The 14,099-nt window shown below is 38.9% G+C and overlaps 1 protein-coding gene across 1 annotated transcript; it reads right to left on the bottom strand.

Moving 5' to 3' along the window:
* Positions 1-557: 557 nt before the first annotated feature.
* On the bottom strand, positions 558-1,602 carry LOC112806260 (glyceraldehyde-3-phosphate dehydrogenase-like). The gene has a single exon (XM_025848565.2). The coding sequence runs from the start codon at positions 1,459-1,461 to the stop codon at positions 769-771; it is 693 nt and encodes a 230-aa protein (XP_025704350.2). The 5' UTR covers positions 1,462-1,602; the 3' UTR covers positions 558-768.
* Positions 1,603-14,099: the final 12,497 nt, after the last annotated feature.

Here is a 14,099-nt window from a genome sequence, read left to right as displayed (position 1 = left end):
GCTTCTCACTGAAGAGCAAAGGTTTTGCAGTCAAATGCTCTACCACTGAGCTATACCCCAGAGCAAAGGTTTTGAATCCCCAATCTGGCACCCAATTTTTAAGACTTGCCTCTGAGAGACAAGTCCCCCAAACATCTAGCTTTGAAACCAGCAGAGCTGTATCCATGAGACCCACAAGACTATAGTGAGCTGAGAAACAGTTCTTAAAGAGCTTGTGCAGAGTCACCCACCCCAGGGCCCAGCACGGAGGCAGCCAACTGAAAAGCACTCAGACTTTCTGTGAAATAGGCCTATTTGCTTATCTTAAAGCTTGGCCTGAAGGGTGGGCATCTAATTTAACACATTGGCAGCCTACTGAAATACTCTCCTAAGACAAATACTAGTGGGTACCATCTCTGCACTCTCCCTCTGCCTCACTCCAGGTTGCCAGTATCTCCTGGAAAGGAGCTTGTGCACTCATCTGGCACCCTCATTTTGTGGCTACTACCCAGGAGACACCATTTGATTGCCTGGCTCTGGGCCAGCCAGGCTTATGCTTGCAGGTCCCTTTTTTTTTTTTTTTTGCTGGGTACAGTATACTTTATTGATGGTACATGACAAGGTAGGGCTCCCCAAGCCCCTCCCCTTCTTCAGGGGGTCTGGGATGGAAACGGTGGAGGTCGGGAGATTCTCAGTGTTTTGCAGGATAAGTTGGGGCAGGGACTCCCCAGCAGCTGAGGGCCTCTCTCTTCCTCTTGCTCTCGCTGGGGCTGGTGGTCCAGGGGGCTCTTACTCCTTGGAGGCCATGTGGACCATAAGGTCCACCACCCAGTTGCTGTAGCCGAATTCATTGTCATACCAGGAAATGAGCTTGACAAAGTGGTCGTTGAGAGCAATGCCAGCCCCGGCATCGAAGGTGGAGGAGTGGGTGTCACTGTTGAAGTCGCAGGAGACGACCTGGTCCTCAGTGTACCCCAGGATGCCCTTGAGGGGGCCCTCTGACGCCTGCTTCACCACCTTCTTGATGTCATATTTGGCAGCTTTCTCCAGGCGGCAGGTCAGATCCACGACAGACACGTTGGGGGTGGGGACACGGAAGGCCATGCCAGTGAGCTTCCCGTTCAGCTCAGGGATGACCTTGCCCACAGCCTTGGCAGCACCAGTGGAAGCAGGGATGATGTTCTGGGCAGCCCCTCGGCCGTCACGCCACAGCTTCCCAGAGGGACCGTCCACGGTCTTCTGGGTGGCAGTGATGGCATGGACAGTGGTCATGAGTCCCTCCACGATGCCGAAGTTGTCATGGATGACCTTGGCCAGAGGAGCCAAGCAGTTGGTGGTGCAGGAGGCATTGCTGACAATCTTGAGGGAGTTGTCATACTTCTTGTGGTTCACACCCATCACGAACATGGGGGCGTCGGCAGAGGGAGCAGAGATGATGACCCTCTTGGCCCCGCCCTTCAAGTGGGCCCCAGCCTTCTCCATGGTGGTGAAGACCCCAGTGGACTCCACAACATACTCAGCACCAGCATCACCCCACTTGATGTTGGCGGGATCTCGCTCCTGGAAGATGGAGATGGACTTTCCATTGATGACAAGCTTCCCGTTCTCAGCCTTGACTGTACCTTGGAATTTGCCATGGGTGGAATCATGTTATAGGCCTAATAACAAATGAAGAAAGAATTCTTAACTGGCTACACCCCAGGCCACAGAGGAGAGGCAACAGGCTGAGGCACCAGTCTGTCTGTGAAAGAGGACTATTAGCTTATCTTCATAGCTGTGGCCTGAGGGGCAGGCTTCCAATTAAACACACATCTAGGGGCCAGCTATAGTACTCTCCAGAGAAAGGAAAAGCTGACAGGTGCCATCTTCACACCCACCCTCTGTCCTACCCCAGCTTGTCAGTGTCTCCAAGAGAGGTGCTGTTGTCTGGCACACTGGCTTTTGTGGCTGCCACCCAGAGAACACATCCCTTGATAGCTTGGCTCAGGTGGTCAGTGGTACTTGTGTTCACAGATACAATGGGGTGATAGCAAACAAATGAATAGTTCTTAACTGGCTGTCATTGCAGGGATCAATGCAGAAAGAGGATATGGAAACACCCATATTCCACTCTTCCCCTGAAAGAGGTACATTTGCATGTTTTAAAGCTGCTGCCTGAAGGTCTGGCTTCCGATAGCCTGAATCTAGCTGCTGACATCTAAGTGGGACATCAAAGGTCTTAGCACACCCTTAACTACTGGAAGCCACTAAAAATAAAGTAGAAAGCTTGGACAGTCACAAAGGTTTGAGATACAATCAAGAGCTAGGGCAGGGTTGATCAATAAATTTCATCTCTACACAAGGCCACTCTTTCAGACTGGGAAAGGTGGCTGTTCTATCTAACAGAGAAATAGAGTAATATATTCCGAATGAAAGAACAAGCTAAAACCCCAGAAAAAGATCTTAATGAAATGGATAGAAGTGATTTCCCCAATAAAGTGTTCAAAATAATGGTCATAAAGGTGCTAACTGAGCTAAAGAAAACAATAGATGAACAAAGTGAGAATTTCAACAGAGATAGAAAATATAAGCAACAAATGACGTTACAGAGCTGAAGAATAATATAATTGAACTGAAAAATACAATAGAGGGATTCAACAGCACACTAGATGAAGCAGAAGAAAGAATTAGTGAACTCAAAAACAGGATAGTGGACCTCACCCAAACAGAGCAGTAAAAAGTAAAAAAGAATGAAAAAGAATGATGAGATAGTTTTTAAGGGACTTATGACAGGGAGGTGGAATGATATGCACATTATAGGTATCCCAGAAGGAGAAAGGGGCAGGAAATTTATTTGAAGAAAATAATGGCCGAAAATTTCCTAACCTGGGAAAGGAAACAGACATCTAGATCCAGGAAGCCCAAAGAGTTCTCAAATAGGATGAACCCAATTCCCAATTCTTCACACCAAGACACATTTTAATTAAAGTATCAAAAGTAAAGACAAGGAGAGAATCTTAAAAGCAGCAAGAGAAAAACAATTTGTTACATATACACGAACCCCCATAACAGTATCAGCAGATTTTTCAGCAGAAACTTTACATGCCAGAAGGGAGTTACACATTATATTCAAAATGCTGAATGAAAAAAACCCAAATACTCCCAACCAAAATATTTACCAGGCAAAGGAATTTACCACTGCTAGACTGACTTTAAAAGAAATGTTAAAGTGACTTCTTTAAGCTGAAATGCTGAAATGAAAGGACACTAATTAGTAACAAGAAAACATGAAAGTATAAATCTCACTGGTAAAGGTAAGTATAAAGTAAAATTCAGAATAATCTAATGTTGTAAAGTTGTGGGTTAAGCACTTATATAGCTAGTATGAAGGTTAAAAGACAAAAGTAGTAAAAATGACTATAACTACAATAATTTTTTAAGGAATACACAGATAAAAAGATGTAAATCATGACACCAAAAACTTAAACATGGTGGGCGGGGTATAAAAATGTAGAGCTTTAGGATGGGATCAAACTTATATTGTTATCAATTTATAAAAGACTGTTATAACTTGTTTTACGTAAGCCTCATGGTAACCACAAGGCAAAAACCTTAAGTAGATACACAGAAGATACATACCACTACAGAAAAATCATCAAATTATACAGGAAGAAAACAAAAGAAGAAGAAAGGGACAAAGGAATTACAAAACAACCAGAAAACAATGAGCAAAATGGAAATAACTAACAACCTGCTTATCAAGAACCACATTACATGTAAATAAACTAAATTCTTCAATCAGAAGACACAGAGTGGCTGAAGGGATAAAAACAAAATGAAACAAAACAAAAACAATGCATCTATATGCTGCCTATAAGAGACTCCTTTCAGATTTAAGAACACACACAAACTAGAAATGAGGGGATGGAAAAAGATGTTCTATGCAAATGGAAACCACAAGGAAGCTGGGGTAGCTATAGTAATATCAGACAAAATAAACTTTAAAATAAATACTGTACTAAGAAACATAGAAGGTCATGACATGATGATAAAGCAGTCAATCCAACAAGAGGATATAACATTTGTTATGTACCCATGGGAGTACCTAAATATATAAAGTAAATATTAATAGATCTAAAAGGAGAAAGAGACAACATATAACAGGAGGGGACTTTAATGCCTCACTTTTATCAACAGATACATTATCCAGACAGAAAATCAGTAAGTAAACATTAGCCTTAAACAACATGTAGACCATACAAAGAACATTCTACCCCAAAACAATAGAATACACATTCTACTCAAGTGCACATGGAACATTCTCCAGTATAGATGATATGTCAGGGCACAAAACAAGTCTTAATAAATTTAAGAAGATTGAAATAATTTCAAGCATCTCTTGCAACCACAATGGTATGAAACTAGAAATCAAATACAAGAATAAAACTAGAAAATTCACAAATATGTGGAGATTAAACAACATGCTACTGAACAAATGGGTCAAAGCAGAAACCAACAGGTAAATAAAAAAAAATACTTTGAGACAAATAAAAATTGAAATGCAATATAACAAAACTTACAGGATGCAGCAAAAGCAGTTCTGAGAGCATAGTTGATAGCAATATCGCCTATATCAAGAAATAAATAGCTCAAATAAATAACCTAACTTTATACCTCAAAGAACTAGAAAAAGAAGAACAAATGAAGTGCAAAGTTAGTACAAGGAAGGAAATAAAGGTCAGAACAGAGATAAATGAAATTCAGACAAAAAAATGAGAAATAAATGAAATAGGATTGGTTTTTTTTGTTGTTGTTTTTTAAATTAACAAAATTGACATTTAGTTATACTTATGAAGAAAAAAGAGAGAGGACCCAAAGAAATAAAATCAGAAATGATAGAGGACATGCTAACCGCTACAAGAAATACAAAGGATTATATGAACAATTACATGGCAACAAACTAGACAACCTAGAAGAAATAGATGAATTCTTAAAAACATACAATCTATCAAGACTGAATCATAGAAAAAAATAGAAAAACTGAACAAATTGATTACTAGTAAGGAGATTGAATCAACTATCAAAAAACTTTCCACAATCAAAAGTCCAGGACTAGATGGTTTCACTTGTCAATTCTATCAAACTTTTAAAGAAGAATGAATACCAATCCTTTTCAAACTCTTCCAAGAAACAGAAGAGAAGAGAATACTTCCAAGCTCATTTTATGAGGCCAGCATTACCCTGATACCAAAACAAGACAAGGATACCACAAGAAAAAAATTAGAGGCCAATATTCCTGATGAACATAGATGCAAAAATCCTGAACAAAATATTAGCAAACTGAATTCAGCAATATAGTGAAAGGATCATACACCATGATGAAGTGGGATTTATTCCAGGGATGCAAATATGGTTGAACTTCCACAAATCAATCAGTGTGACTCACCACATAACAGAATAAAGAATAAAAATCACATGAGCATCTCAGTAGATGCAGAAGCATCTGACAGTATTCAACTGACAGTGTTCATATCCATTCGTAATAAAAACTCTTAACAAAGTAGGTATAGAGAGAATGCACTTCAACATAATAAGGTCCATATATGAGAAGCCCACCAGCTAACATCATTTTCAAAGATAAAAATTGACAACTTTTTCTCTAAGATTAGGCAAAAGACGATGATGCCCACTCTCACCTCTTTTATTCAAGACAGTATTGGAAGCCCTCGCTGGAGCAATTAGGCAAGAAAAAGAAATAAAAAGCATCCAAAGTGGAAAGGAAGTAAAACTATCACATGATATAAAAACCTAAAGATTTCACCAAAAAACTATTAAAACTTATAAATGAATTAGTGAAGTTGCAGGATATAAAATCACATAAAAAAATCAGTTGTATTTCTATACTCTAAAAACAAACTATTACAAAGAGAAATTAAGGAACAAATCCCCACTTACAATTGCATCAAAAAACACAAAATATTTAGGCATAAACTTAAACAAGGAGTTTAAAGACCTGTATACTGACGATTATGACATTGATGAAAGAAATTGAGGAAGACACAGTAAATGGGAAGATATTCCATGCTCATGCATTGGAAGAATTAATATTGTCAAAATATCCATATTGCTCAAAGCAATCTACTGGATTTAATAATCAAAAACCTTCCCACAAACAAAAGCCCACAGCCAGATCGCTTCATTGCTCAATTCTACCATGCTTTTAAAGATGAATTAACACCAATCTTTCACAAACTGTTAGAAAAAATTAAAAAGGAAGGAAGACTTCCCAACATACCCATCAGTATTGCCATGATATCAAAACCAGGGAAAAATCTATTTGGCTGAAATGTGTGAATAAGGACAAGAGAAGTAAAAATTGATTGTATAGGTAAAAAGATGTTGGACTATACAGAGGTTTTTTGACCATGTTATAGATTTTGTGTTTAATCTAAGTGCAATGGAAAACTCTTAAAGTATTTTGAACAAGGGGTAATTTCTTTTTAGAGATAAATATGTCTGCTGGGTGGATAATTTATTGTAAGTGGCAAGAATATAAAGAGAGAGACTAGCAGGAATGGCAGTAAACAAGGTGAGAGCAGATGCTAATTTACCTTTGGATAGGTATGAAAGACTCCACTTATATTTCTGGGATAAACAACATTATTAGAGTTCCTTTTATTGAGATTGAAAAGAAGAGAGGACGAGCATGCAGTAGAAGCATGGGAGCAAGAGAAAGGTCAAGAATTTAGTTTCTAGTTTGTCAAAGCAGATACAGTGTTGTGTATGTTAAAACTAATATAATAAATAGTGAAGTATTCAGTAAAACCATAAAAATAGTTACTGAACCCAACTCAATCCTTGGTGTACAAGAACTTTCAGACCAGTGGGGCGACAGACATATAAACATCAGGACTCTGGATAATAATATATGTATAATGATTGGAAGTAGTAGCAAAGCAAGAAGTTTTAAAAGGAATGGGAGCCATTAAGATTATATGTGAGATAAGACATTCCAAGACAAGGGGCGCCTGGGTGGCTCAGTCTGTTGGGCAGCTGCCTTCGGCTCGGGTCGTGATCCCGGGGTCCTGGGATTGAGTCCTGTGTCAGCCTCCCTGCTCAGCAGGAGTTTGCCTCTCCCTCCCACTGTCCCTCTGTTCTCTCTCTCTCTCAAATAAATAAATAAAATCTTATTAAAAAAAAAGACATTCCAAGACAAATAAGTAGTAAATGCAAAAGGTGTAGAAGCCTAAACCTTCAAATGGGTAAGAGGGTAAACTCTGAAGCCAAAATGCCTGGGATCATAATTCTGGCTCTGTCTTTCTGAGTAGCAATGACATTGGGCAAGGGGAGCCTGGGTGGTTTAATCGATTAAGCATCTGCCTTTGGCTCAGGTCATGATTTCTGGGTCATGGGATCTAGCCCCTCATCAGGCTCTCTGCTCAGCTGGGAGTGTACTTCTCCCTCTTATTCTCCCTCTGTGCTCTCTCTTTCTCTCTTAAATAAATAAATGAATAAATAAATAATACAATCTTAAAAAAAGACATTAGACATGTTATACAGCATCTCTTGACTGAGAGACATCTATAAAATGGAGATGCCTACAACACCTACTTCATTGAGTTGTGAAGTTTAAATGATTAATATATGTAAAATGCTGCAGGATACATAAGAACTATAGAAATATTAATTACGATGATGATGAGAGTGGTGGTAATAGTAATGAAAATGATACCCATGGAAAAGAAAGTCTGGAGATCAGGGTAGGGAGATAGACAGGAGTCAAATATTCAAAGCACTACTGTGCTGAAGACTTTGAATTTATTTTGTGAACTATTTCTATTTTTTTCTTGAGCAGTCTAGTTAAACATTTGTCAATTTTGTAGATGTTTTCCAAGAACTGACTTCTGGTTATACTGATTTTCTGTATTTTAATTCTATATTTCATTTCTGTATAAAATTTTATTTCTATTAAAAGATTTTAAGGGGCGCCTGGGTGGCTCAGTCAGTTAAGCGGCTGCCTTCGGCTCAGGTTATGATCCCAGGGTCCTGGGATCGAGCCCCATGTCAGGCTCCTGCTCAGCGGGGATTCTGCTTTTCCCTCTCTCTCTGCCTGCCTCTCTGCCTACTTGTGCTCTCTCTCTATCTCTCTGTCAAATAAATAAACAAAAAATCTTTAAAAAAAATTTTTTAAGCATGAAGTAATAAAGCTATGTGTTTGAAAAGTCTGTCTTGGCAGTAGTATGGAGAATGTGTGGCATGGGACAAAGCCTGTGGGATAGAGACCATTCAGAACGCTTATATACTTGTTCATGAGCCACAGACTTATAACACAAAACCACTTCTTAATCTCAGAATTTGAAATCCTCCATCAAAATGGGTCAGCAGAGTAGGCAGTCAGCAGAGCTGACAGATCAGAATAAAATCACTGCTGCCCTGGACTGCATCCACTCCTGTTAGCCTGCAGGCCAGCAGGGATTTGAGCTTCAAAGCTGGCCTGCTTGCCACAGTGAGTTCATTGGGAGGTGTGGCTCTGCAGCCTGAGTTCATTAGCCCTCTCCCCAGATCTGATCTTATTCACCTAAGCTTTCCCTTCAGGCCCCAGGATAGGCCACTGGGAGCCTCAGTCAACTGTACTCCCTGAGCAGCAGTGTGCCTCATTAACAACTTTTTAATGAGGTCACAGGCTGTGACTGCGCATTAATAGGCTGGTTAAGTCTGCAACCCCAGGGATGGAGGAGAATGAGAATAGAAACCAGTGAGAACAGAGCTCAGCCTGCATCAGAGCTGTGTCAGAGGGAGAGAGAACAATCCCCCGTTAGCAGAGACTCCTAGGCATTCACTCTCAGGTCCCCAGGGTCTCTTCTGGCCCTCAGAGACTGATTATGCCAGTAGAGGTCTGGAGGGACCAAGGCCTTAGAGGGGAGCAGTGATCCCACATTTGGGCCAGAGATTCTTGAGGAAATCAAATGCTCTTCAGGTTTTCTTTGATGCTTGCATAAATGGGATATTGCCCTTGGAACTTTTTGTCCCCTTGCTTTCCATAACCATGAATTTCCTTGCTATTCCCCCACACACATCCAAGTACAGATTCTTTTGTTTTATTTCTCAAGTCTTTTTGAACTATACTTATCATGGGAGTTTAGAGGTTGGCCCTCATCTTTTGTCTTCCTTGTGTACTATCTCTTAGAGATCCCATCCATTGCCAAGGTTTCAACAAATCCTGTGGAGATGAAGCCTCCTTGTGGAGATGAAACTTGGGTATTGGCTTATATCTCCCATCAGGATTACTGGTAAGCCTCCTAACTGATCTCCCAGCCACCAGTCATGTTGCAGACTTACATGTGCCTCTCATTCTAATTCATCCTCCTTACCATCTCGAGTTCTAAGTGTGCATGTGAAAATCTGCCATTTTCATACTTAAAATCCCAACAATTCACCCTCATCTTCAGGATGAAATTAATGTTCATATATTATACAAACCCCCTTCTATTTCAGCTCTATGTAGTTCAGCTCTAGTTTATTTTTCCAATTTTGGTTCTTACCATACCTCAACCATATAGTTGAATAGATAGTCAACTATTGCCCTCTGGAACTATTTTCTTTCCCCCTACACCATGCATTTCTATTTTCTCTAAAGTTAGTCTTTTTTATTCCCGTCAACAATTTGCATTCTGAAAAACCTTAGTTCAAATTTCGTATCTGCTATTTACCAGCTATGTATGTTTATGCAAATTACTCTAAATTTCTAGCCCTAGGTTTCCTCATCTGTGAATGAGGTGATAATACCTACCTTGGAGTTGATATAAAGATGAAAATAAAGGGGCGCTTGGGTGGCTCAGTCGTTAAGCATCTGCCTTAGGCTCAGGTCATGATCCCAGGGTCCTGGGATCCAGCCCCACATTGGGCTCCCTGCTGAGCGGGAAGCCTGCTTTTCCCTCTCCCACTCCCCCTGCTTGTGTTCCCTCTCTCACTGTGTCTCTCTCTGTCAAATAAATAAAATCTTTTTAAAAAAAGGATGAAAATGAGAACAATGGAACCTACTGTGAAGGTGTTAACACCAATCATCCTGTGGCAGTGGAGGCACCATGCAGGCAACCACTTCCACTTGTATAACTTTATGAGTCTAATCTTTAGTATTTCTTGGAATTTAAAGTAGGATATCAATTATTAAGAATTCTCAATTAGTTTGCTACTAATTGTAACATAGATAAATTACTAGGTTCCCTCCTTTTCCCAGAGAGCAGGGTAAAGAAAGGAATAACATGTATTTACTGTCAAATATGAGTTACTTATTTATAAATAAAATATCATTTACTCTTCACAGGTATTATCAGGATGTATAGAATAGCACAAAGGTACAACTGATAAGTGTCAGAGCTTATGTTTGAATCCAGGTCTACCTGAACCCAAAATGTCATGTTCTTTTATAGCATATAGCATATGCCTACTCCAAAATATAAAGGCAGACACTGTAAAGAAGTTAGAAGGAAAAGAAAAGAATAATATGTAACATGGAAAGCCAAGAGGCTTCAGGAAGATCATAAGAGAAAAAAAAAAAAAACCTTTGCAACCCATGTATATAAATAGAGGATCTACTATATATATGGTGAACTATTTCTTTGAGATCACTGAAAGAACTAATGAAGTTATTTTTATTCTCTAAAGAAAGATACTTGGAACAAATAAGTCTTCAAGGAAAGGTAGATATTATTATTAAATCTTTATATCTCTACTCATTTTCTCTGTCTACAATTCCTGCTCCTCAGCCCCTTTTCCCATACCAAGTTAACTTCTGTGTATCATTTAGGATTCAACTTGAACTTTTTCTCTTCTATGAGTCTCTCCCTGATTCCTACAGGCAAATCTGAGTTCACTCCCCTTTGTACATGTATGGTGTCTTGCACATATCACTATTAAGCATTAAAGGCATTGCAATTGTATTTTCCACAGTAAAGAGAGCTTATCATTCATGTTTGTGTTTCTGACGCCTAATTCAGTGCCTGGTGTACAGTAAGTGCAAAATAAATGAATGGATAACCCCTAAATTATTTCCTTAACCCTCACCTCTCACTGAAATGTGAGTTCTATATTTCCAACTGCTTCTAAGACATTTCTGCTTATTTGTCAAGGCATATGTCTAGCACTGTGCTTCCAGACAAACTTACTCTCCCAATCTCCGATCTTGAAAAAAAAATTCCTGTTACTTCTTTTTTTTCCCTCTTCAGATCTTTTTTTAATGTTCAGTTAGCTACTGTATAGTACATCATTAGTTTTTGATGTAGTGTTCAATGATTCATTAGTTGCATATAATACCCAGTGCACAACACGTGCCATCCTTAATACCCATCACCCTGATCCCCCATCCCCCCAACACCCTCCCCTCTGAACTTCTCAGTTTTTTTCCTAGGGTCCATAGTCTCTCATGGTTCCTCTCCCTCTCTGATTTCTCCCCCTTCAGGTTTCCCTCCCTTCCCCTATGGTCCTCCGTGCTATTGCTTATGTACCACATATGAGTGAAACCATATGATAATTGTCTTTCTCTGCTTGACTTACTTCACTTAGCGTGATCCCCTCCAGTTCCATCCATGTCAGTGCAAATGGTGGGTATTCATCCTTTATGATGGCTGAATAATATTCCAACTTCTTTTTTCTTTAACCCCACCATTCATTGACATAGGCTTTCATTTATTCAGTGAATATTTACATACTGAATCTTGAGAGTATAAGAATGAACAAGGTGCTGCCCTCAGGGAGTTCTTGGCAACTACACAATACAGTTATATAGAAGTAGACAAGTACACAAACAGCTGTAGAACAAAAAGACAGCCATGCAAAGTGCTGTACTACGTCATAATTCTTCACTTTGATAAATGCTATCATAGAAATGTTCCACCAGTCTCCTAATCCTACTCATTCTTTCTTGGCAAAATTCTTACTCAAACTTTGGCTCAATTCCCATGTTCACTGGCCCTGCCATTACACACCACAAGCCAGGCCTTGAATTCTAAATTATTATTATAAGAGCCTCCTCACTGTTCTCATTGCTCCCCTGCTCACTTCCCAATCCTCCTTTACACTCACTGCTAAGTACAGGATGTACAAGGATGAGCAAAACAGAGTCCTTGCCCTTGGGGACATTGTAGTCCAATGGAGATGAGAGATATTAAACAAAGAATTGCACAAATAAATATATAATTACAAATCAATATCCTTGCTATGAAGGAAAAGAACATAATACTCAGAAAGAATTAAAGGAGGGACTAACATAACATAAAAATATAAAAAATAAGTAGATGTATCAAATTAAAAAAATTAAATTAAAAATTAAAAAAAATAAAGGAGGGATTCCTAATTTGCATTTAGATCAGAGAAGACCTCACCAAGAAAGTAACTTTTTTAAAAGTTTTTATTTTAATTCCAGTTAGTTAATATATAGTGTAATATTCGATTTTGGTGTGCAGTATAAGTCAGTCAACACCTCCATACAACACCCAGTGCTCATCACAAATACACTCTTTAATCCCCATCACCTGTTTAACACATCCTCTCTCTCCCTTCCCTCTGGTAACCATTGATATGTTCTCCATAGTTAAGAGTCTGTTTCTTCATTGGCCTCTCTCCCTTTTTCTCCCCTTTGCTCATTTGTTTCTTAACTCTCACATGTGAGTGAAATCGTATGGTATTTGTCTTTCTCTGACAGACCTATTCTGCTGAGAATGATACTCTCTAGCTCCATCTATGTCATTGCAAATAGCAAGATTTCATTCTTTTTTATAGCTAAGTAATATTCCACTGTGTGTGTGTGTGTGTGTGTGTGTGTGTGTGTGTATATATATATATGTATGTATGTATATATATATATATTTTTTTTTTCCTCAGATCTAGGATTAGGGTTCAATTTAGGGCTAGAATAAGGTTAGGGTTAGGGTTATTACCAGTGTGAGGGTATGGGCCTATTATCCTGCAGTTCAGAGACCTCTCCAGAGGGATATGTTTAGGATGAGTGTTATGGTCAAGGTGAGGGGTTAGGGTTAAGGGTTAGTGGCTACCCATTAGTGGTTAGCAGTTAGGGTTTGGGTTAAGATAAAGTTTTGAATTAGAAGAATACTCTCTACTTCCATCCATGTTATCACACATGGCAAGACTTCTTTCTTCTCAAGGAAGTAACATTTAAATTGGTATCAGAAGAGTGTGTAGGAGTTAACCAAATAAAAACAAAGAGGAATAATATACAAAGCAAAGAGATTTGTATATATAAAGATCTAAGTCAGTAATTGCAGAAATGATGTTGGTGGCAGTATTAGTAGTGATGTTGGTCATCATATAGTCAACTGGAATGCTCCTTCCCTCTTTGATGGCAACTTTCAAGTCCCAGGTCAAATAACATCTTAATGGAACCTTACCATATATGACATTTGTCAGGGCCTAGCATGTTTTCTATACTTTATCTCATTTCCTTCTTGAGATGTCTTTACTGGGCATCTTATACATACGAAACTGAGACATGCAATAATTTTTTCCAGGTCACAAGGTTATTAATCAGTGGAGGAAACCAGAATGTTAGTTTTTTGTTTCAAATATCTCCTTTCTATAAAACAAAACAAAACAAAACAAAACAAAAACCCCACAAGTACTTGCACATGATAAAAATTCAGCCAGATTCCTTCCTTTTGGAGGTGGAAATAAATTTCCCTTCCTTGAATGTGGGTTGGACTTAGCAACTCACTTCTAAGGAATAGAATGTGGAAAAGGGGTAGTGATAAGTCATGTTTATATCATGCACATTCCAATGTGATGTGATGAGAAGGGCACTTCACTCTGTGGTATTATTCCCCCCTTTCTAAATCAAACCAAACCAAACCAGACCAAACCAAACCAGACCAAATCAAACCAAACCAGAAAACAAAAAACAAAAAACCCATCTCATCATGAAAAACCAAGAGGCAAGAATATCACAAATTGGAGAAAAGTAAGGATATGTGAAAACTAAATGCAATGTAGTACCCTGTAATGAATCCTGGTAAAGAAAGGAAACATCTGTGGGCAACTGATCAAATTCAATTAAGGCCTGCAGTCTACTTAATAGTATTGTACCAATGTTAATTTTTTAAGTTCTGAGAAATGAACTTTAAGATGTTAAA

This window comes from Callorhinus ursinus, unplaced genomic scaffold, assembly GCF_003265705.2.
Source record: "Callorhinus ursinus isolate GAN/ISIS: 27379988/994484 unplaced genomic scaffold, GSC_fseal_2.0 scaffold49, whole genome shotgun sequence".
Lineage (NCBI taxonomy): Eukaryota > Metazoa > Chordata > Mammalia > Carnivora > Otariidae > Callorhinus > Callorhinus ursinus.
Note: the sequence above shows the minus strand (reverse complement) of the source record. Positions and strands in the feature narration are given on the sequence as shown.